Source organism: Muscardinus avellanarius (assembly GCF_963383645.1).
Source record: "Muscardinus avellanarius genome assembly, chromosome: 16".
NCBI lineage: Eukaryota > Metazoa > Chordata > Mammalia > Rodentia > Gliridae > Muscardinus > Muscardinus avellanarius.
In genome coordinates this window covers 23286317-23306288 of record NC_137802.1, presented here as the reverse complement: position 1 = coordinate 23306288, position 19972 = coordinate 23286317, and the positions used below count along the sequence as shown (strand labels likewise).

At 43.5% G+C, this 19972-nt stretch overlaps 1 protein-coding gene across 2 annotated transcripts in view; it reads left to right on the top strand.

Moving 5' to 3' along the window:
• VPS53 (VPS53 subunit of GARP complex) overlaps nt 1-19972 on the top strand; it is a gene marked incomplete at both ends in the record, with an annotated part of 175649 nt that overhangs the window by 6522 nt on the left and 149155 nt on the right. For both annotated transcript variants that reach the window (XM_080713279.1, XM_080713280.1), the window contains 2 exons: nt 13194-13243; nt 14872-14938. In XM_080713279.1, coding sequence (XP_080569405.1) covers nt 13194-13243; nt 14872-14938 — 117 coding nt within the window. The remainder of the gene's footprint in view (nt 1-13193; nt 13244-14871; nt 14939-19972) is intronic.

Below are 19972 nucleotides of genomic sequence, written 5' to 3'. Positions count from 1 at the left end.
CCACCACGCCTGACTTTTTAGTCCTTTTGTTTTTGAAACAGGGTCTCACTTATTTGCCAAGAGCCTCGCTAAGTAGCTGAGGCTGTCTGTGAACTGTGATCTCCTCGTCTCCGCCTCCCGAATATTGGGATTACAAGTGTTCGCCACTACATTTGGCTCCATCATTATTATTATTATTGTTTTTTGCAGTACTGGGGATGGAACCCAGGGGTATGGTACCTCCAAGCTTCACTCCCAGCCCTATTATTTTAGTCTTTTTATTTTATTTTTTATTTTTTAATTTTTTTTGCGGGTCTGGGGGTGGAACCCAGGGGCATTCGACCTCCAAGCTACACCTCCTGCCCTATTATTATTATTTTTTTTTTGGTGGTACTGGGGTTCCTGGAAGCCCTTCTACCTCCGGGCTACACTCCCAGACCTATTTTTACATTTTTTTTATTTGGAAACAGGGTCTCCTAAGCCAGCGCGCGGGGCTAGCTTCGAACCTGCGCGATCCTCCTGTTTCTGCCTCCCAAGCGCGGGGATTACAAGCGTGCGCCACCATGCCCGGCCCTCCTGCCCTATTATTTATTTATTTATTTATTTATTTATTTATTTTGGTGGTACTGGGGGTGGAACCCAGAGGCTTTCTACCTCTGGGCTATACTCCCAGACCTTTTTTTTATATATATATTTTTATTTGGAAACAGGGTCTCACTAAGTTGCTGAGAGCCTCACTAAGTAGCTGAGGCTGGCTTCAAACCCGTGTGATCCTCCTGTCTCAGCCTCCCAATCGCGGGGATTACAAGCGTGCGCCATCATGCCCAGCCTTCCTGCCCTATTTTTTATTATTTATTTTGAAACCGGGTCTCACTGAGTTGCAAAGGGCCTCACTAAGTAGCTGAGGCTGTCCGTGAACCGCAATCCTCCGGTCTCAGCCTCCCAAATGCTGGGATTACAAGCGTGCGCCACCACGCCCGACTAGTCTTTTTTGAAACAGGGTCTCACTGAGTTGCAAAGGGCCTCACTAAGTAGCTGAGGCTGTCCATGAACTGCGACCCTCCAGTCTCAGCCTCCCAAATGCTGGGATTACCAGCATGCGCCACCATGCCTGGCCTTTCTCTTTATTTTGAAACAGGGTCTCACAGAATTGCAAAGGGCCTCACTAAGTAGCCAAGGCTTTCCAGGAACTGCAATCCTCTTGTCTCAGCCTCCTGAATGCTGGGATTGCAAGTGTGCGCCATCACGCCTGGCCATTATTTATTTATTTATTTTCAGGTCTGAGGATGGAACTCGGGGGCATTCGACTTCTGAGCTACACCACCTGCCCTATTTTTTATTCTTTATTTTGAAATAGGGTCTAACTAAGTTGCAGAGGGCCTCACTAAGTAGCTGAGGCTGTCCGCGAATTGTGATCCTCCAGTCTCAGCCTTCCGAATGCTGGGATTACAAGCGTGCACTACCATGCCCGGCTGTATGCCTGGCCATTATTAATATCTTGACAGACATCCTTTTTTTTTCTTCTAAATTTAATAACAAGCCGGGCGTGGTGGCGCACATTTGTAATCCCCGCGCTTGGGAGGCGGAGACAGGAGGATTGCGCTGGTTTGAAGCCAGCCATGCTGGCTTAAGAGACCCTGTTTCCAAATAAAAATATTTAAAAAATATGTCTGGGAGTGTAACCTGGAGGTAGAAGGGCTTCTAGGAACCCCAGTACCACCAAAAAAAAAAAAAAAATCTTTTTTTTTTGTTCACTGGTTTTGGTGGTGGTGGTGGTGGTGGTGGTCTGTGTGTGTTACCAGGGATGAACTCAGGCATTCTACCTCCGAGCTTTGTATCCCCAGCTCTGTTTTTTTAACTTTAATTTCAAACTCGCTAAGTTGTGGAGAGCCTCATTAACTAGCTGAGGCTGGTTGTGAGATTACAAGCATATGCCACCATGCCCAGCGCCATCATTATTAATATCTTTTTGTGTGTGTATGGTAGTGGGGGTGGAACCCAGGGGCTTCCTACCTCCGGGCTATACTTACAGACCTATTTTATACTTTATTTGGAGACAGGGTCTCACTAAGTTGCTGAGAGCCTCACTCAGTAGCTGAGGCTGGCTTCGAATCTGTGTGATCCTCCTGTCTCAGCCTCCCAAGCGCTGGGGTTATAAGCGTGCGCCACCACGCCTGGCTTTATTATTAATATCTTAACATACATCCTTTTTCTTTTTTATTTAATAACAAAATTATCTTCTGTTTACTGGTCTGAGTTTTTTTTTTTTTTTTTTTTTTTTTGTGGTGCTGAGTATGGAACCCAGGGGCCTTCTACCTCTGGACTACACTCCCAGACCTACTTTATATTTTGTTTGGAAACGGGGTCTCACTAAATTGCTGAGAGCCTCACTAAGTAGCTGAGGCTGGCTTCAAACCTGCACCATCCTCCTGTCTCAGCCTCCTAAGTGCTGGGATTACAAGCGTGCGCCACCACACCCGGCTTGGGTTTTTTAAAATATATTTTTGTTTTATTTATTTATTTATTTATTTTTTTTGTGGTACTGGGGTTCCTGGAAGCCTTTCTACCTCCGGGCTACACTCCCAGACCTATTTTTACATTTTTATTTGGAAACAGGGTCTCCTAAGCCAGCGCGCGCAGCTGGCTTCGAACCTGCGCGATCCTCCTGTCTCTGCCTCCCAAGCGCGGGGATTACAAGCGTGCGCCACCACGCCTGGCTATATTTTTGTTTTAAATTGAGATGTATGGAGCTGGCTGTGGTGGCAGACGCTTGTAATCCCAGTCCTTGGGAGGCTGATACAAAGGATCATGCATATTTGAAGCCAGCCTCAACTACTGAGGCTCTCAGCAATTTAGTGAAATCGTTTCTAATAAAATATAAAAATAGATCTGGGAGTGTAGCCCAGAGGTAGAAAGCTCCTGGGTCCCATCCCCAGTACCACAGAAATAAAAATAAACATAAAAATATAAAATAATAAATAAATTGAGATGTACATAATCACGTTTTTGTGAGGTGCAGTGTGACATGGCAGTCATGTGTGTGTGATTATCAGATCAGGGCGTCCGGTGTATATATCACTTAAACATTTATTATTTCTTTGTATTGAGAATATTTAAAATTTTTCCTGATACTATTTTTATTTTATTTATTTATTTATTTTTTGGTGGTACTGGGGTTCCTGGAAGCCCTTCTACCTCCGGGCTACACTCCCAGACCGATTTTATATTTTTTATTTGGAAACAGGGTCTCCTAAGCCAGCACGCGCGGCTGGCTTCGAACCTGCGCGATCCTCCTGTCTCTGCCTCCCAAGCGCGGGGATTACAAGCGTGCGCCACCATGCCCGGCACTTCCTGATACTATTTTTAAATATGCAATTGATTGTTAATAATGATTACCCTACTATGCTATGGAATGTTACAAGTTATTCCTCTTATCCACCTGCACCCACTCCCAAATTTTTTTTTTTAATAGACATACCAGTTTTTTTTAAATAAAGTTTTTAAAATGATGTACTGTGTGATTGTCTTTTTGGAGATTACACAAATAGCTTTTATAGCTGAATATTTTCTGTAAAAGGGGAATTTTAGGAATTAGCTAAGAGTCATTTGGAAGAGCTGGTGTCAGGATATCAGTTGTAGCCATGTATGTCTTCCACTTATTCCACCTTATTAAGACGATTCAACAAAGCAAAAGTAAGGGTTAGATTTGAAAATTATGTAAGACACTACCAGGTTCTCAACACTTTCTGAAATCATTGTTTATCTATTTGTTGTTTTTTGATATTGAGGATGGCCTCAGCAAGTAGTGAGACTGCCATCAACCTAAGGAGACCATGTTTTTTTTAATTTTATCTATTTTTATTTTTTTGTGGTACTGGGGGTGGAACCCAGGGGCTTTTCTACCTCTGGGCTATATCCCCAGGCCTATTTTAAATACTTTATTTGGAAACAGGATCTTAGTAAGTAGCTGAGGCTGGCTTCAAACCTGTGGGATCCTCCTGTCTCAGCCTCCCAAGCACTGGTATTGAAAGCGTGCACTATCACCCCCAGCTGGGAGACCATGTTTAAAAAAAAAAAAAAAGAATAAAATAGGGCTGGGGTATAGCTCAGAGGTAGAATACCTCTGGGTTCAATCCCCTGTTACCCTCCCCGCCCAGAAAAAAAGGGCTGAAGTTGTAGGTAGAAGGTAGAATGCCCCTAGGCTCAATCCCTAGTATGAAGGGGGGAAAATAAAATAGTTCTGGGTTATAGCTCAGAGGTGGAACCACGTGGATTAAATCCCCAGTCCCCCCCCCCCCCACACACACACACTAAAAGGAGCCGGGTGTCGTGGCGCACATTTGTAATCTCAGCATTCGGGCGGCAGAGACCAGAGTTATGGCGGTTCGCTGACAGCCTCAGCTACTTCGTGAGGCCTTCTGCAACTCAGTGAGACCCTGTTTCACAGTGAAGAACAAAAATAGGGCTGGGGGTGTACCTCAGAGGTAGACTGCCCCTGGATTTTGTTTGTAAAGAAAAAAGGACTGGTGGCAGCCCCCTGGTTTCAATCCTCAGTGCTGCAAAAGCAAAACAACCAACCAACCAAAAACAGAGACCTTGGAGTCTGATGAGGTCCTCAATTTCCCTGTGCTGCTTGCCATCCCTTGACTTTAGACAAAGCTGTCCTTTTACAGTCTATTTTCCAATCTTGACATTGAAGAGATTAGTAGTGTATTTTGTATGGTTGAGAAGGTTAAGAGAAATAATATGTGTAGTGTCTAGAATAGTGTTGTACAATAAACCCACATTAAATGTTAGCACCGGTTCTCTTTTGCTTTCCCAATAGAAAATCTGGACAATTTGGATTGGAAAGTAAACACACATGAGTCTACTTAACAGTCAAGATTTATTCTTATTCTTCGGGTCTAGGGATGGAACCCAGGGGCATTTGACCTCCGAGCTACACCCCCAGCCCTATTTTTTATTCTTTACTTTGAAACAGGGTCGCACTAAGTTGCGGAGAGCCTTATTAAGTAGCTAAGACTGGCCATGAACCTGCAATCCTCCTCTTTCAGCCTCCCAAGTACTGGGATTACAAGTGTGCACTAACACACTTGGCAAGTATTATAATTTTTTTTTTTTTTGCGGTACTGGGGATGGAACCAGGGGGATTCTACCGCCGAGCTATACCCCCAGCTCTATTTTTTATTCTTTATTTTGAAACAGGGTCTCACTGAGTAGCAAAGGGCTTCACTAAATAGTTGAGGCTGTCCATGAACTGAGATCCTCCTGTCTCAGCCTCTCAAATGCTGGGATTGCAAGCGAGTGCCACCACATCCCACTAAGTATTATTTATTTATTTGTTTATTTATTTATTTTTTGCGGGTCTGGGGATGGAACCCAGGAGCATTCGACCTCCGAGCTATACCCCCTGCCCTATTTTTTATTCTCTCTCTTTATATTTTTGGTGGCACTCAGGGTGGAACCCAGAGGCTTTCTACCTACGGGCTATATTCCCAGACCTATTTTATATTTTATTTGGAAACAGAGTCTCACCAAGTTGCTGAGAGCCTCACTAACTAGCTGAGGCTGGCTTCAAACCTGTACGATCCTCTTATCTGTCTCCCAAGTACTGGGTTTACAAGCATGAGCCACTATGCCTGGCTCCTATTTTTTATTCTTGATTTTGAAACAGGGTCTCACTAAGTTGCGGAGGGCCTCACTAAGTACTAAGGTTGTCCACGAACCTCCAGTCTCATCCTCCCAAATGCTGGGATTACAAGTATGCGCCACCATGCCCAGCCCTGCTAAGTATTATAATTTGAGGATATTTTTTTCTGTTTTTTTTTTTTAATAACTTATGGAGTACCTGGTACTGTGAAAATAATTTTCCCTTGTTAGCATGGCATCTAAAAACATCCTCTGTTGTTTCATAATCTTCTCGACCGTTATCTGTAGGGGGTGACACAAAGGTTAATCAGACATATGTGGCCCAATTTATTTAACTTTTATTTTTTTGTGGTCTGGGATGGAACCTAGGGGCATTCCACCTCCAAGCTACACCCTCAGCCCTATATTTTTATTCTTTATTTATTTTTATTTTTTAATTTTTTTTGGTGGTCCTGGGGTTCCTGGAAACCCTTCTACCTCTGGGCTACACTCCCAGACCTATTTTATATTTTTATTTGGAAACAGGGTCTCTTAAGCCAGTGAGGCTGGCTTCGAACCAGTGCAATCCTCCTGTCTCTGCCTCCCAAGCAAGGGGATTACAAACCTGAACCACCACGCCTGGCTCTTTATTTTTTTGAAACAAAGTAAAGGCCTCACTAAGTAGCCATGGCGATCTCAGCCTCATAAATGCTGGGATTATAAACTTGAGCTACCACGCCTGGCTCTTAACTTTTCTATTAGTGGACCTTTAAGTTGTTTCCAGGTCTTCATTCTTTTTTTTTTTTTTTTTGCGGTACTGGGGATGGAACCCAGGGGCATTCTACCTCTAAGCTACATCCATAGTCCTATTTAATTTTCCCTTTTTTTTTTTTTGTGGGTATGGAAATGAAACCCAGGGGCATTGAACCTCTGAGCTATACCCCCTACCATATTTTTTATTCTTTGTTTTGAAACAGAGTCTCACTGATTTGCAAAGGGCCTCACTAAGTAGCTGAGGCTGTACTTGAACCATGATCCTCCTGTCTCAGCCTCCCAAATGCTGGGATTACAAGCACGTGCCACCATGCCCAGCTGCCCATTTTTTATTATTTATTTGGAAACAAGGTCTCACTGAGTTGCAAAGGGCCTTATTAAGTAGCTGAGGCTGTCTATAAACCCGGACATTCCTATCTCAGCCTCCTAAATGCTGGGCTTACAAGCATGCGCCACCACACCTGGCTCTAGGTCTCCACTCTTTTTTAATGTTATTGAATAGCTGACTACAGAAATATTTTGGATTAGTCAGGCATGGTGGCACACGCTTGTAATCTCAATACTTGGGAGGCTGAGACAAGATCACGCAGGTTCACAGCCAGCCTCAGCTAGTTAGTGAGGCTCTCAGCAACTTAGTGAGACCCTGTTTCCAAATAAAATATAAAATAGGTCTGGGAGTATAGCCCGGAGGTAGAGAGCACTTGGTTCCATCTCCAGTACTACAAAAAAAGAGAAATATTTTGGATTATTACTCTGAGAAAAATTATTACCACTTAACTAAGACTTATTTTATTTATTTTTTTGGTACTGGGGTTCCTGGAAATCCTTCTACCACCAGGCTACACTCTTATTTGGAAACAGGGTCTCTTATGCCAGTGAGGCTGGCTTCTAACCTGCGCGATACTCCTGTCTCCGCCTCCCAAGGATGGGGATTACAAGCGTGCGCCACCACGCCCAGCAAGACTTTTATTTTTAAGGATTGTTAAACTTAAGAAATAGAGCCAGGCATGGTGGTACATCCCTGTAATCCTAGTACTTGGAAGGCTGAAATAGGAGGACTGAAGGTTTGAGGACAGCAACAACTTAGTGAGGCCCTCCACAACTTAGTGAGGCCCTATTTCAAAATTAAAAAATAGCCAGGTGTAGAGGTACACACTTGTAATCCCAGGACTTGGGAGGCTAAGACAGGAGGATCGCAGGTTTGCGGCCAACCTCGGCTACTTAGGCACTCTGCAACCTAGTGAGACCCTGTTTCAAAATAAAGAATAAAAAATAGGGCTGGGGGTGTAGCCCGGAGGTAGAATGATCCTGGGTTCAATCCCTGATTATGCAAGAAAACAAAACAAAAAAACATCGTGTGTGGTGATGCACGCTTATAATCCCAGCATTTGGGAGGCTGAGACAGTTGGCTTGCATATGCAGAAAGCCTCAGTGAGACTGTTTCAAAATAAAGAATAAAAAATAGGGCTGGGGGTGTAGCTTGGAGGTACAATGCCCCTGGGTTCCATCCCCAGTACTACACACAAAAGAAAAGAAAAGAAAGAAAGAAAGAAAAAGTAATAGGTCTGGGGTGTAGCTTGGAGGTACAATGTCCCTGGGTTCCATCTCCAGTACCACGCACACAAAAAAGAAAAGAAAGAAAAAGTAATAGAGCTGGGAGTGTAGCTCCGAGGTAGAATGCCTCTGCAGCCAATCATTAGTACACTCCCCCCAAAAGAGAACGGCTTCCGGCAGAGATAGGCAGGCCAGAAACTGTTGTGCCCATTTTCTGTGTGAGGAAATAAAAACTCAGAAAGGTAGAAACTGCCCTCCAGTGAATTAGCATTGGCACAGGCGGCCAAACTCAGGTCCCGTGATAACAGTAAACACCTGTGGTGCTGATTTCAGTGATCAGCGGAGCCTGGTGGTCAAGCCTGTGACCCCATGCCTTTGAGAGAGGATGAGGCAGGAGCACAGCTTCCAGGATAACCTCAGTAATTTAGTGAGGCACTCAGCAAGTTAGGCCTTTTTCAAAATAAAAAATAAAATAGGGTGGGGGGTGTAGCTTCGAGGTAAACTGACCCTGCGTTCAATCCCCAGAACCACAAAACAACAAACCCAGTCCAGTTTTCAAGTGCCAGACTGGACAGAGTACGATTGGATTGGATTCCTCAGTTAAAGGAGGATATTCAGTTTTACCTTAGACACTTTTTGAATTTTTTTCTTTTGGTTTTGGGGATTGAACCCAGGGGCATTCTACTCTCAGCCCCTGGGAGTATTCTACCTCCAAGCTACACCCCTGCCTTATTTTTTATTTTTTGAAATGGGGTCTTTCTAAGTAGCTGAGCTGTCCATGAACTGTGATCCTTCGTCTCAGCCTCCCAAATGCTGGGATTACAATTGTGCACACCACGCCCAGCTCCCAGCCAGCCCTATTTTTAAATGTTTATTTTGAAATGATCTTGGTAAATTGCGGAGGGCCTTATTAAGTTGCTAAGGCTGGTCTTTGAACCTGTGATTTTTCTGTCTCAGCCTCCCAAGTACTAGAATTACAGGTGTGTGTCATCAAACCTGGCTTAGCAAACTTTATTTATTTATTTATTTTGAAACAGGGTCTCACTAAGTTGCAGAGGGCCTAAGTAGCTGAGGCTAGCTGTGAACCTGTGATCCTCCTGTCTCAGCCTCCCAAGTAGTGGGATTACAAGCATACAATGCCATGCTTGGCATCACTTTTTGGATATCTGAAAATTCTGAGTAACTTAACATATCACAGTTTGAACTGCTCTTGGCCATCTCTTGCCAGCAGGGGGAGCCAGAAGCAATTTGTAATCTCAATCCCTGGACCAGTTCCAGTTCCTTCTGAGGCAAAATATCTGTTGGGGGAGAGGCAAACAGGGTTTATAAAGTCATCTTTTGTGAGTGTTAAAATGATACTATAGGCTTGGCGTGGTGGCGCACCCCTGTAATTCTAGCGCTTGGGAGGCTAAAACAGGATGATTGAGGCCAGTGAAGACCTTCAACAATTTAGACTTTTTAATTAAAAAAAGATACTATAAAGTTGTATCTTCTTTTACCCACTAGGGGGCACCACCACACCACGTTTTTCTCAATGGCCCATTTGTTTAGTGTTTTTTTTTTTCTCTTTTTTTTTCTTCTTTTTTTTGTGGTGGTGGTGCTGGTGTTTGAACCCAGGGGCATTCTACCTTCAAGCTACACACCCAGCCTGATTTTATATTCTTTATTTTGAAATGGTCTAAATTGTGGACGGCCTCAATAAGTAGCTGAGGCTGTCTATGAACCTGGATCCTCCTGTCTCAGCCTCCCAAGTACTAGGATTACAAGTGTGTACCAGTACGCCTGACTTTAGATTTATTTATTTATTTATTTATTTGTGGTACTGGGGTTCCTGGAAACCCTTCCTCTGGCCTATACTCCCAGACCTATTTTTATAATTTTTGTTTGGAAACAGGGTCTCTTTAAGCCAGCAAGGCTGGCTTTAGTCATATTTTTTAAAAAGACACTTTATTATAATCAAAGTAGCAGTTCCTAGTCATTATAATGTAATCAAAAATACTCATGGCAGCTGGGAGTGGTGGCGCATGCTTGTAATCTTAGCATTCGGAAGGCTGAGACAGGAAGATTACGGTTCGAGGACAGCCTCAGCTACTGCTTAGTGAGGCCCTTTGCAACTCAGACCCTGTTTCCAAATAAATAATAAAAAATAGGGCTGAGGGTGTCACTTGGAAGTAGAATGCCCCGGGTTCCATCCCCAGTACTGGGGGAAAAAAAAAAAAAAAAGCCTGGCATGGTGATGCACTCCTGTAATCCCAGCATTCGGGAGGCTGAGACCGGAGGATCGCAGTTTGTGGACAACCTCAGCTACTTAGTGAGGCCCTCTGCAACTTAGTAAGACCCTATTTCAAAATAAAGAATAAAAAATAAGGCAGGAGGTGTAGCTCGGAGGTTGAATGCCCCTGGGTTCCATCCCTAGACCATCCAAAAAAAAAAAAAAAAAAAAAAACTCATGCCAAAAGGAGGCAAATAACTTCTTTTCATAGATTAAAACTACTAATTCAGATTTTTATGAATTACAGGTACACATACATTACAATGAGTATATATCTGTCCATTCTTTTTTCTAATGGATCTGTATGCTTACACAATCAATTCAATTATTTGTTGAAATGTAACATAGGATGGAATGCTATTTAAATATTAAGTGAGTAGCATGATGAATTTTCATAAAGAGAATACAACCAGATCAAGAAATAAAACATTAAGCTGGATGTGGTGGTGCATGCCTGTAATGCTAGTACTTGGAAGGTTGAGACGGATTACAAGTTGGAGGGCAGCCTCAGCAACAAGACTCTCAGCAACCTAGAGAGACTGTGTTCACTTTTTACTTTTTTAATTATTTTTTATTTTATTGCGGGTCTGGGGATGGAACCCAGGGACATTTGCCCTTCGAGCTACACCCCTTGCCCTATTTTTTATTCTTTATTTTGAAACAGTCTCATTAAGTTGCCTCACTAAATAGCTGAGGCTGTCTGCGAACCATGATTCTAACAGTCTCAGCCTCCCAAATGCTGGGATTACAAGCATTCCACCACCACGCCTGGTTGAGAGACTGTTTAAAAAACAGCCAGCCAGGTGTGGTGGCGCACACTTGTAATCCCAGCATTTGGGAGTCTGAGACAGGAGGATCACAGTGTGTGGACAGCCTCAGCTACTCAGTGAGACCCTGTTTCAAAAAAAGAATAAGAAATAGGGCTGGGGGCCTCACTAAGTAGTAGTTAAGTCCGTGAACTGCGATCCTCCAGTCTCAGCTCCCCAAATGCTGGGATTACAAGCATGTACCACCATGCCCGGCTTGCTTATTTATTTATTTATTTATTTATTTATTTATTTATTTATTTATTTATTTATTGGTGGTACTGGAGGTGGAACCCAGGGGCTTTTCTACCTCTGGGCTATACTCCTAGACCTATTTTATACTTGATTTGGAAACAGGGCCTCACTAATTTGCAGAGAGCCTCACTAAGTAGCCGAGGCTGGCTTTGAATTTATGCAATCCTCCTGTCTTAGCCTCCTATGCGCTGGAATTACAAATGTGCGCCACCATGCCCGGCTTGTTTTTTATTTTGAGACAAGGTCTCACTAAATTGTGGAGGCCTCACTAAGTAGCTGAGGCTGGCTGTGGACCTGTGATCCTCCCAAGTTCTGGGATTACAAGCCTGTGCCACCACCCCTGGCTCATGGTATGTACTTTTTTTTTTTTTGTGGTGCTGGAGCTATAACCCAGGGGCATTCTACCTCTGAGCTACACCTTAGGCACAATTTTTCATCCTTTATTTCAAAATAGGGTCTCATTAAATTGCACAGGGCCTCACTAAGTAAGGCTGGCTGCAAACCCAGATCCTCCTGTCTCAGCTTCTCAAGTACTGGGATTACAAGCGTGCACCACCATGTGCGGCTACAATATGTACTCGTGATTCTGGCTTTTTTGGGGCAATAATATGTTAGTGAGATTTATCCGCTTTGTGTATGATGACAGTTCATTTGTTTATATTGTTGCATAAATATGTCACACTCCTGTGTGTCATGGATTAACAAACTGTGTGTGTGGTACTGGGGCATTAAACCCAGGGGCACTCTACTGTTTTTTTTTTTTTTTTTTTTTTTTTGGTGGGTGGTACTGGGGATGGAACCTTTCTACCTCCTGGCTACACTCCCAGACCTATTTTATATGTTTTTTATTTGGAAACAGGGTCTCTTACGCCAGTGAGGTTGGCTTCGAACCTGCGCCTCCGCCTCCTGTCTCCGCCTCCCAAGCGCGGGGATTACAAGCGTGCACCACCACACCCGGCTGGCATTCTACATTTTTTTTTTTTTTTTTTTTTTTGGTGGTACTGGGGTTCCTGGAAGCCCTTCTACCTCGGGGCTACACTCCCAGACCTATTTTTACATTTTCATTTTGGAAACAGGGTCTCCTAAGCCAGCGGCGGCTGGCTTCGAACCTGCGCGATCCTCCTGTCTCCGCCTCCCAAGCGCGGGGATTACAAGCGTGCGCCACCACACCCGGCTGGCATTCTACTTTTGAGCTATACGCCCAGCCCTTTTTTTTTTCTTGTTTTTTTTTTTTTTTTTTTTTTCTTTCCAGTTTTGGGCATTCTACCTCCAAGCTACACCCCTGCCTTACTTTTTATTTTTTGAAACGGGGTTTTACTAAGTAGCTGAGCTGTCCATGAACTGTGATCCTTCGTCTCAGCCTCCCAAATGCTGGGATTACAAGTGTGCGCACCATGCCCAGCTCCCAGCCAGCCCTGTTTTTAAATGTTTATTTTGAAATGATCTTGGTAAATTGCAGAGGGCCTTATTAAGTTGCTAAGGCTGGTCTTGAACCTGTGATTTTTCTGTCTCAGCCTCCCAAGTACTAGAATTACAGGTGTGTGTCATCAAACCTGGCTTCGCAAACTTTCTGTAAAGGTTCAGAGAGTAAAAATTTCAGGCTCTGTGAGCCATGTACTGTCATGATTCCTCAACTCTGCAGTTGTAGTTCAAAAGCAGCCAGAGAGATGTTATGTCAGCAAAAGGGCATGGCTATATTCCAGTACAATTTTATGGACACAAAAATAGGTGCTGGGCTAGATTTGGCAGTAGTTGCAAACTCCTGCTTTCTTTTAGGAAAAAAAAGAAAAAGTAAAAATGGTCTTATGATGTGAGATAAGCCTTTTTGAGATTTCATAAAGAGCTTTTATAGCTTGTCATTTCCCTGTGAACGAGGAATTCCGAAAGTGAAATAACAACTGGGTATTCTTTCTTCTTTGTCTTAGTCTCTGGCAAATATTGATGAAGTTGTGAACAAAATTAGACTGAAAATAAGGTAAGTAACATCATATGGTTGTTAATTGATAAGAATTATGTGGTTAATTTAGTTGCATTCTGAGTCACGCTTTTCTGTGAGAGCACTGAAATCTCAAATTAAAAATTAACAATTACTGTTTTATCAGGATGGCCTTCTGAGCCCTGTGGCAAGAAACTTGATTCTTTGGCCAGCTTTCAATTATTCATAAAAGAGGAAGGGAGCCATAATACAGTTTGCTCAAAAAGTTAATTATAAAAAGAGGCAGAGCCGGGCATGGTAGTGCATGCTTGTAATCCCATAATTATTATTCTTTTCAAAATAAAGAATAAAAAACAGGGCTGGGGGTGTAGCTCGGAGGTAAAATGCCCGAGTTCAATATCCAGTGCCTAAAAAAAAAAAAAAAAAGAAAGAAAGAAAGAGCCAGGCATGGTCGTAATTCCAGCATTCGGGAGGCTGGGACCTGGAGGATCGCAGTTCGCGGACAGCCTCAGCTACTTAGTGAGGCAAAAAGAAAAAAAAAAAAAAAAGAGGCAAAAGCTTTAGCATAATAATAATAATAATAATAATAATAATAATTATTATTATTATTATTATTATTACGGGTCTGGGGATGGAACCCAGGGCCCCTGCCCTATTTTTTATTCTTTATTTTGAAACCGGTTCTCACTGAGTTACAGAGGGCCTCACTAAGTAGTTGAGACTGTCCATGACCCGCATCCTCCGGTCTCAGCCTTCCGAATGCTATTATTATTATTATTATTTTATTATTTTTTTTTTTTGCTGGTCTGGGGATGGAACCCAGGGGCATTCGACCTCCGAACTACACCCCCTGTCCTATTTTTTATTCTTTATTTTGAAACCGGGTCTCACTGAGTTGCAGAGGACCTCACTAAGTAGCTGAGGCTGCCCGTGAACCGCTATCCTCTGGTGTCAGCCTCCTGAATGCTGGGATTATAAGCATGCGCCACTACGCCTGGCTCATGATATTATTATTATTATTGATTTTTTTTTGTATGTCTGTGTGGTACTGGGGGTGGAACCCAGGGGCTTTTCTACCTCCAGGCTATACTCCCAGACTTATTTTTTACTTTATTTGGAACAGGGTCTCACTAAATTGTTGAGAGCCTCACTAAGTAGCTGAGGCTGGCCTTGAACCTGTGAAATCCTCCTGTCTCAGCCTCCCAAGTGCTGGGATTACAAGTGTGTGCCACCACGCCCGGCTCGGCCTGGATTCTTGTGCTATGGTCACTGCCTCCTAGTTCCAAGGCCTCATTTTTAGATTCTTTTTTACTTCTTTGTGGCACTGAGGATTGAATCCATGGTTATACTACTTGTGAGTTATATACCCGGTCCCATTTTTGTTTTTATTTTGAAATAGGGTCTCACTAAGTTCCAGAAGGCCTCAGTAATGCTTCTGAGGCTGGCTATGAACTTTACGTTCTTATCACAGCCTCCCAAGTACTGGAATTATAGACTAGAGCACCACGCCTGGCTCCAAGGCCTTGTTCTTATATTGCTCGCCCTTGTTTGGTTTTCTGGATACATAGGTGCAGTCTGTAGAAGTTGATGGACAGATGACTTTTTCCATTACTCGACCTAGAATAGAGAGATTATTTGAATGATTTGTCCTTTTACTTTTTTGCTAGGAGACTGGATGACAATATTCGAACTGTTGTAAGAGGTCAAACAAACGTGGGGCAGGATGGAAGGCAAGTAAGTAATTATTCCTCTTTATTAATGACATTCTTCTAATTTGTTGAAGACCTAGTACTCAAGTGATGGAATTGTCAGTCCAGTTATGCTGGCAGAGTACTTTCTTAGTGCTCTGTCCCTGGAGAGCAGGACGTGTGCGTGACCTGCCCCCGTCCCCTGTAGCAGGGGTAGGCTGCTCAAAGCAGCCTGAGCCCTCGCTCAGTATTTCTTGGACCAGGACCATCTACTATAACACGGCCCACGAAGGGCTAGCGGCACACAGGCTGCTTTCCTTGTCTTTCACCTTAGTATCAGACGTCTCTGTGTCTTATTTTCTGTACTGTAGCTAAATAAGGTTACTGTTTTTATCTATCAAGTCATTGAGTTCTTGCTGTTACTTTTGTTGCTGCAAAAGATCATAACCTCTAGCTGGGCATGGTGGCACACGCTTGTAATCCCAGTACTTGGAAGGCTGAGATAGGAGGATCACAGATTTGAGGCTAGCTTCAGATACCTAGTGAGGCCCTCCACAGCTTAGAGACCCTGTTTCAAAATAAAGAATTTAAAAAAAAAATAGGGCTGAGGTGTACCTTGGAGGTAGAATGCCCCTGGGTTCAATCCCCAGTACTGAAAAAAAAAAAAAAATTCATAACTAGCCTGGCAACATTTTAGGTGCTTGAGAAGCCAAGGCGGCAAGGCCGGCCTGGGCCATTTAGTGAGATACTGTCTCAAAACAAAATTAAAAAAGGGATAGGGTTAGCCTGGTATGGTGGCACATGCTTATAATCCCAGTACATGGGAGGCTGAGACAAGAGGATGGCAGGTTTGAAGCCACTCTCAACAGCTTAGGCTCCCAGAATTTAGGGAGACCCTATTTCCAAATAAAACATTAAAAAAATAGGTCTGGGGGTATAGCCTGAAGATAGAAAGCCCCTGGTTCCATCCCCAGTACCAAAAAAAAGGGGAAAAAAAAGGATAGATGTGTAGCTCAGTGGTAGTAAACCTCTAGGTTTAATCCCAGTCATGAAGAAAGAAAAACAGTAGCGACATAGCAGCAGCGCCGTCCACCTAGCTTTGTGGGCAGACAGGTCACGGATTCATTTCCAAGTTGTGCGGACTCTTTTGGATCTAGCTAAAGAGCTTCTCTTGAGGGCAGGAGGGGAAGAGTGTGTGGGAGGAGGTAGCCTTCACTGATCTAAGGGCCAGATGTTATTATTATTTTGGTGCTGGGGATTGAACTCAGTAGCATTCTACCTCCATGCTACACCCCATCCCAATTTTATTTCTTATTTGGAAACAGGGTTTCACCAGGTTGCTAAGAGCCTCGATAAGTTGTTGAGACTGGCTTGAACCTGCAATTCTCCTGTCTCATTCAGCCTCTTAAGTACAAGCATGTGCTAACACGCCTGGCCCCCAAATGGTATTTATTAGCCATTTTTAAAATTTGGGTTCTATTCTTCTGTTTAGCTATCCTATTTCAGAAATTGATATCATAACAGAAATTCTGAGTTTGCCTTTCTAGCCATCCTCTCCACAGTGTCTGGTCCTTCCTTCAAATTCATTTATGCATTAATTCGTTTGTTTATTTTTGGTGCTAGGGTTTGAACCCAGGGGCATTTTACCTCTGAGCCACATCCCCAGTCCTGTTTTATTTTATTTTATTTTATTTTTTAGTTTGAAACAGAGGCTCACTAAGTTGCTGCCCATCAACCCGCCATCCTCCTGTCTCAGCCTCCAAGTACTGGGATTTCAAGTATGTGCCACCACACCCGACTCTGGTCCTCCCTTTTAAAGGCTAGTTCAGTAGCCGGGCGTGGTGGTGCACACTTGTAATCCCAGCATCCAGGAGGCTGAGACCTGAGGATCGCGGTTCGCGGACAGCCTCAGCTACTTAGTGAGGCCCTCTGCAACTCAGTGAGACCCAGTTTCAAAATAAAGAATAAAAAATAGGGCAGGGGGTGTAGCTTGGAGGTCACATGCCCCTGGGTTCCATCCCCAGACCTGCAAAAAAAAAAAAAAGGCTAGTTCAGTTAGGTCAGGAGTGTGCTCCTACAATAGCCTCCATTCTCTCATTTGTCCTCTTTGACATTTTGTTGTACATCTAATTTCTGAAAATGTCATGCTGCCTAGATATGGGGTGGGGGAAGGGTGTCATCCTCTGTCAAAATTTTCTTAACTCCTCTTTTCTCTTGGCTCACAGGTATTATGAGTCTTTTTATTCTACTTAGTTTTATCTCTGTTTTTCTGCATTTTATGACTTTCTTTCCCCTCTTTTTTTTTCTCTCTTTGCAGTACTGGGGATGGAAACCAGGGGGGTTCTACCTCAAAGCCACATCCTCAGCTCTGTTTTTTATTCTTTATTTTGAAACAGCATCTCACTAATTTGCAGAGGGATTCACTAAGTAGCTGAGGCGGTCAGTGAACCATGATTCTCCTGTCTCAGCCTCCCAAATGCTGGAATTGCACGTGTGTATCACCACGCCCAGCTTTTTTTCCCCTCCTTTTTTTTGTGTGTGTGGTACTGGGGATGGAACTCAGGGGCATTCGACCTCCAAGCTACACCCCCCAGCCCTATTTTTTTATTCTTTATTTTGAAACAGGGTCTCACTGAGTTGCAGAGGGCCTCACTAAGTAGCTGAGGCTGTCTGGGAACCGTGATCCTCCTTTCTCAGCCTCCCAAATGCTGGGATTACAAGCGTGCACCACCACGCCCAGCTTTTTCCCCTCTTAATATTTGTCTTCTGTTGGCCTGTGTGTAAATCACTGCCTTTGTTCTTGTTATTGTCATCAGTATTGTGTGTGTGTGTGTGTGTGTGTGTGTGTGTGTGTGTGTGTTGCTTGAGATTGAACCCAGGGACATTCTGTCTCTGAGCTACACCCCCAGCCTTGTTTTATTTTTTATTTTTAAACAGGGTCTCACTACAGTGACTAAGGCTGGCCACAAACATGAGATCCTCTTGCCTTAGCCTCCCAGCTACTGGGGTTACAGGCATGCGCCACCAGGTCTGGCCTCACCATCAGTATTTGTTTGTAGATGTATTTGGTTCTTAAAGTGGATCATATCTCCTGGACTCTTCTGTGGGTTTTTTTTTTTTTTTTATCATTACTGCTTTGTTTTTGCCTGCTGAGCCATCTCCCATGAAGCACTGCTTCTGTAGCATATGAAGCCCATGTAAAATGTTTCTTGAGATATTATAAAGAGGAGCAAGGTAGCCTGCAGACACTCTGTGCTAATTAACTTTCCTAATAATGTCTGATCATGTCATTTGACTCTTCAGAAACTTCATTGTCAAGCTGGGCATGGTGGTGTGTGCTTGTAATCCCAGTACTTGAGAGGCTGAGACAGAAGGATCCCAGATTTGCAGTCAGCCCCAGCAACTTAGTGAGACCCAGTTTCCAAATAAAATAATAAAATAGGGCTAGGGTGTAGTTCAGAGGCAGAATGCCCCTGGGTTCAGTCCCCAGTAACATATACTACAAACCAAAAAAGAAAAGACACTGCAGTTCCTTTTGGCGTTCAGAATGAAGTAAATCCAAGCTCTTGTGCTTGGCACTCAAGGCTTTGGTTCGTGTTTCTGGTTTTATCTCCTTGTATGTTCTATCCATACTGAAGCTTGGTGCTCTATAAGCAGGCCCTGATTTCCATCTTTTGCCTATGCACTTCTTGTGCCTGAAAAAAATTTTTCTCTGCTCTCTATTTCTTCCAGTAACTACATTTAAAAACGTTACTTATGAACTGCTGGTGGTGGCTGCTCATGCTTGTAGTCCCAGCATTTGGGAGGCTGAGACAGGAGGATCATGGTATGAGGACAGCCTCAGCTACTTAGTGAGGTCCTCTGCAACTCAGTGAGACCCGGTTTCAAAATAAAGAATAAAAAATAGGGCAGGGGGTGTAGCTCGGAGGTCGAATCCCCCTGGGTTCCATCCCCAGGACTGCAAAAAAGAAAAAGAAAGTTACATAATTAAGGGCTGGCTCCAGTACTTCTTTTATGGTATTTTCTCTTTACCTCATCTGGATAACATCAAAGGAGTCATCATTTTAGAACTAGAGGGACTTTTCATCTGGCCCACTCTCTTCTACAGAGGAGAGAGTAGATCCCAGGCTCGCTCACTCAGATGTGTGTCCTGTCTGCCAGGTGCCCCACAGCCCTCCTCTCGTGCTTTTTCTTTGTCTTTTGTGGTCTCCTTTGACTTACTGGTGAGCACGTCTATCCTCCTCAACTAGTTTTTAAGCTCATGAAGGTAAGAACTGTATCTTTCTCATCTTTACATTTTAGGGCACATTGTCTACATGCAATAACATTTTATACAACTGTGTTGAATATTTGGTGTATGTAAGATTATTAATTGCAAATAAACAAAAGCCCTTGACCATAAAAACTTTTTTTTTTTTTTTGGTACTGGGGATTGAACCCAAGGGCATTCTACCTCTGAGTTAGCCCTCAGCTGTTTCTATTTTTTATTTTGGAATAGAGTCTCAGTAAGTTGCTGGGGCTGGTCTCAAACCTGCGACCCTCCTGTCTCAGCCTTCCAAGTACTGGGATCACAGGTGTGACACTGCATTTGGCTTAAAGCTTGATTCTAGCGTGGGGATTGTTTTTTCTTTGCAGTGCCAGGGATGGAGTCCGGGGCCTCGCACATGCTAGACAAGCGCTCTACCACTGGGCTGCACCCCTAGCCCTTGATTCATGCAGGAATAGTCCCAGCTTACTACTGCTTGTAATAGCACGCGTGTTTTGTGTGATTCAGCCTTCATTTAGAATGGCTCACTAGAAACCTTAGAAATACTCCAGAGAGTCTCAGATATTTAAGATTCCAAGAATATGGAAATAAAGTGAATGATTCATGAGGACTTTTCTTTGGGTCATGCTATGTTGACATCTATCTTTTAGTGATTTACGTTTAACCTGTGCGTTCCACACTAGCCATTCTAGGGAATCGGGCCCCGAGGAAGGCGGGCTACCGGCAGGTCGGCCTTCCCCGCCCTCTTGGGGTAACAGGTTACAGGTTGCTGTAGCAGAGCAGGTCATATTTCAGAGCGCAAGAGCACATTTT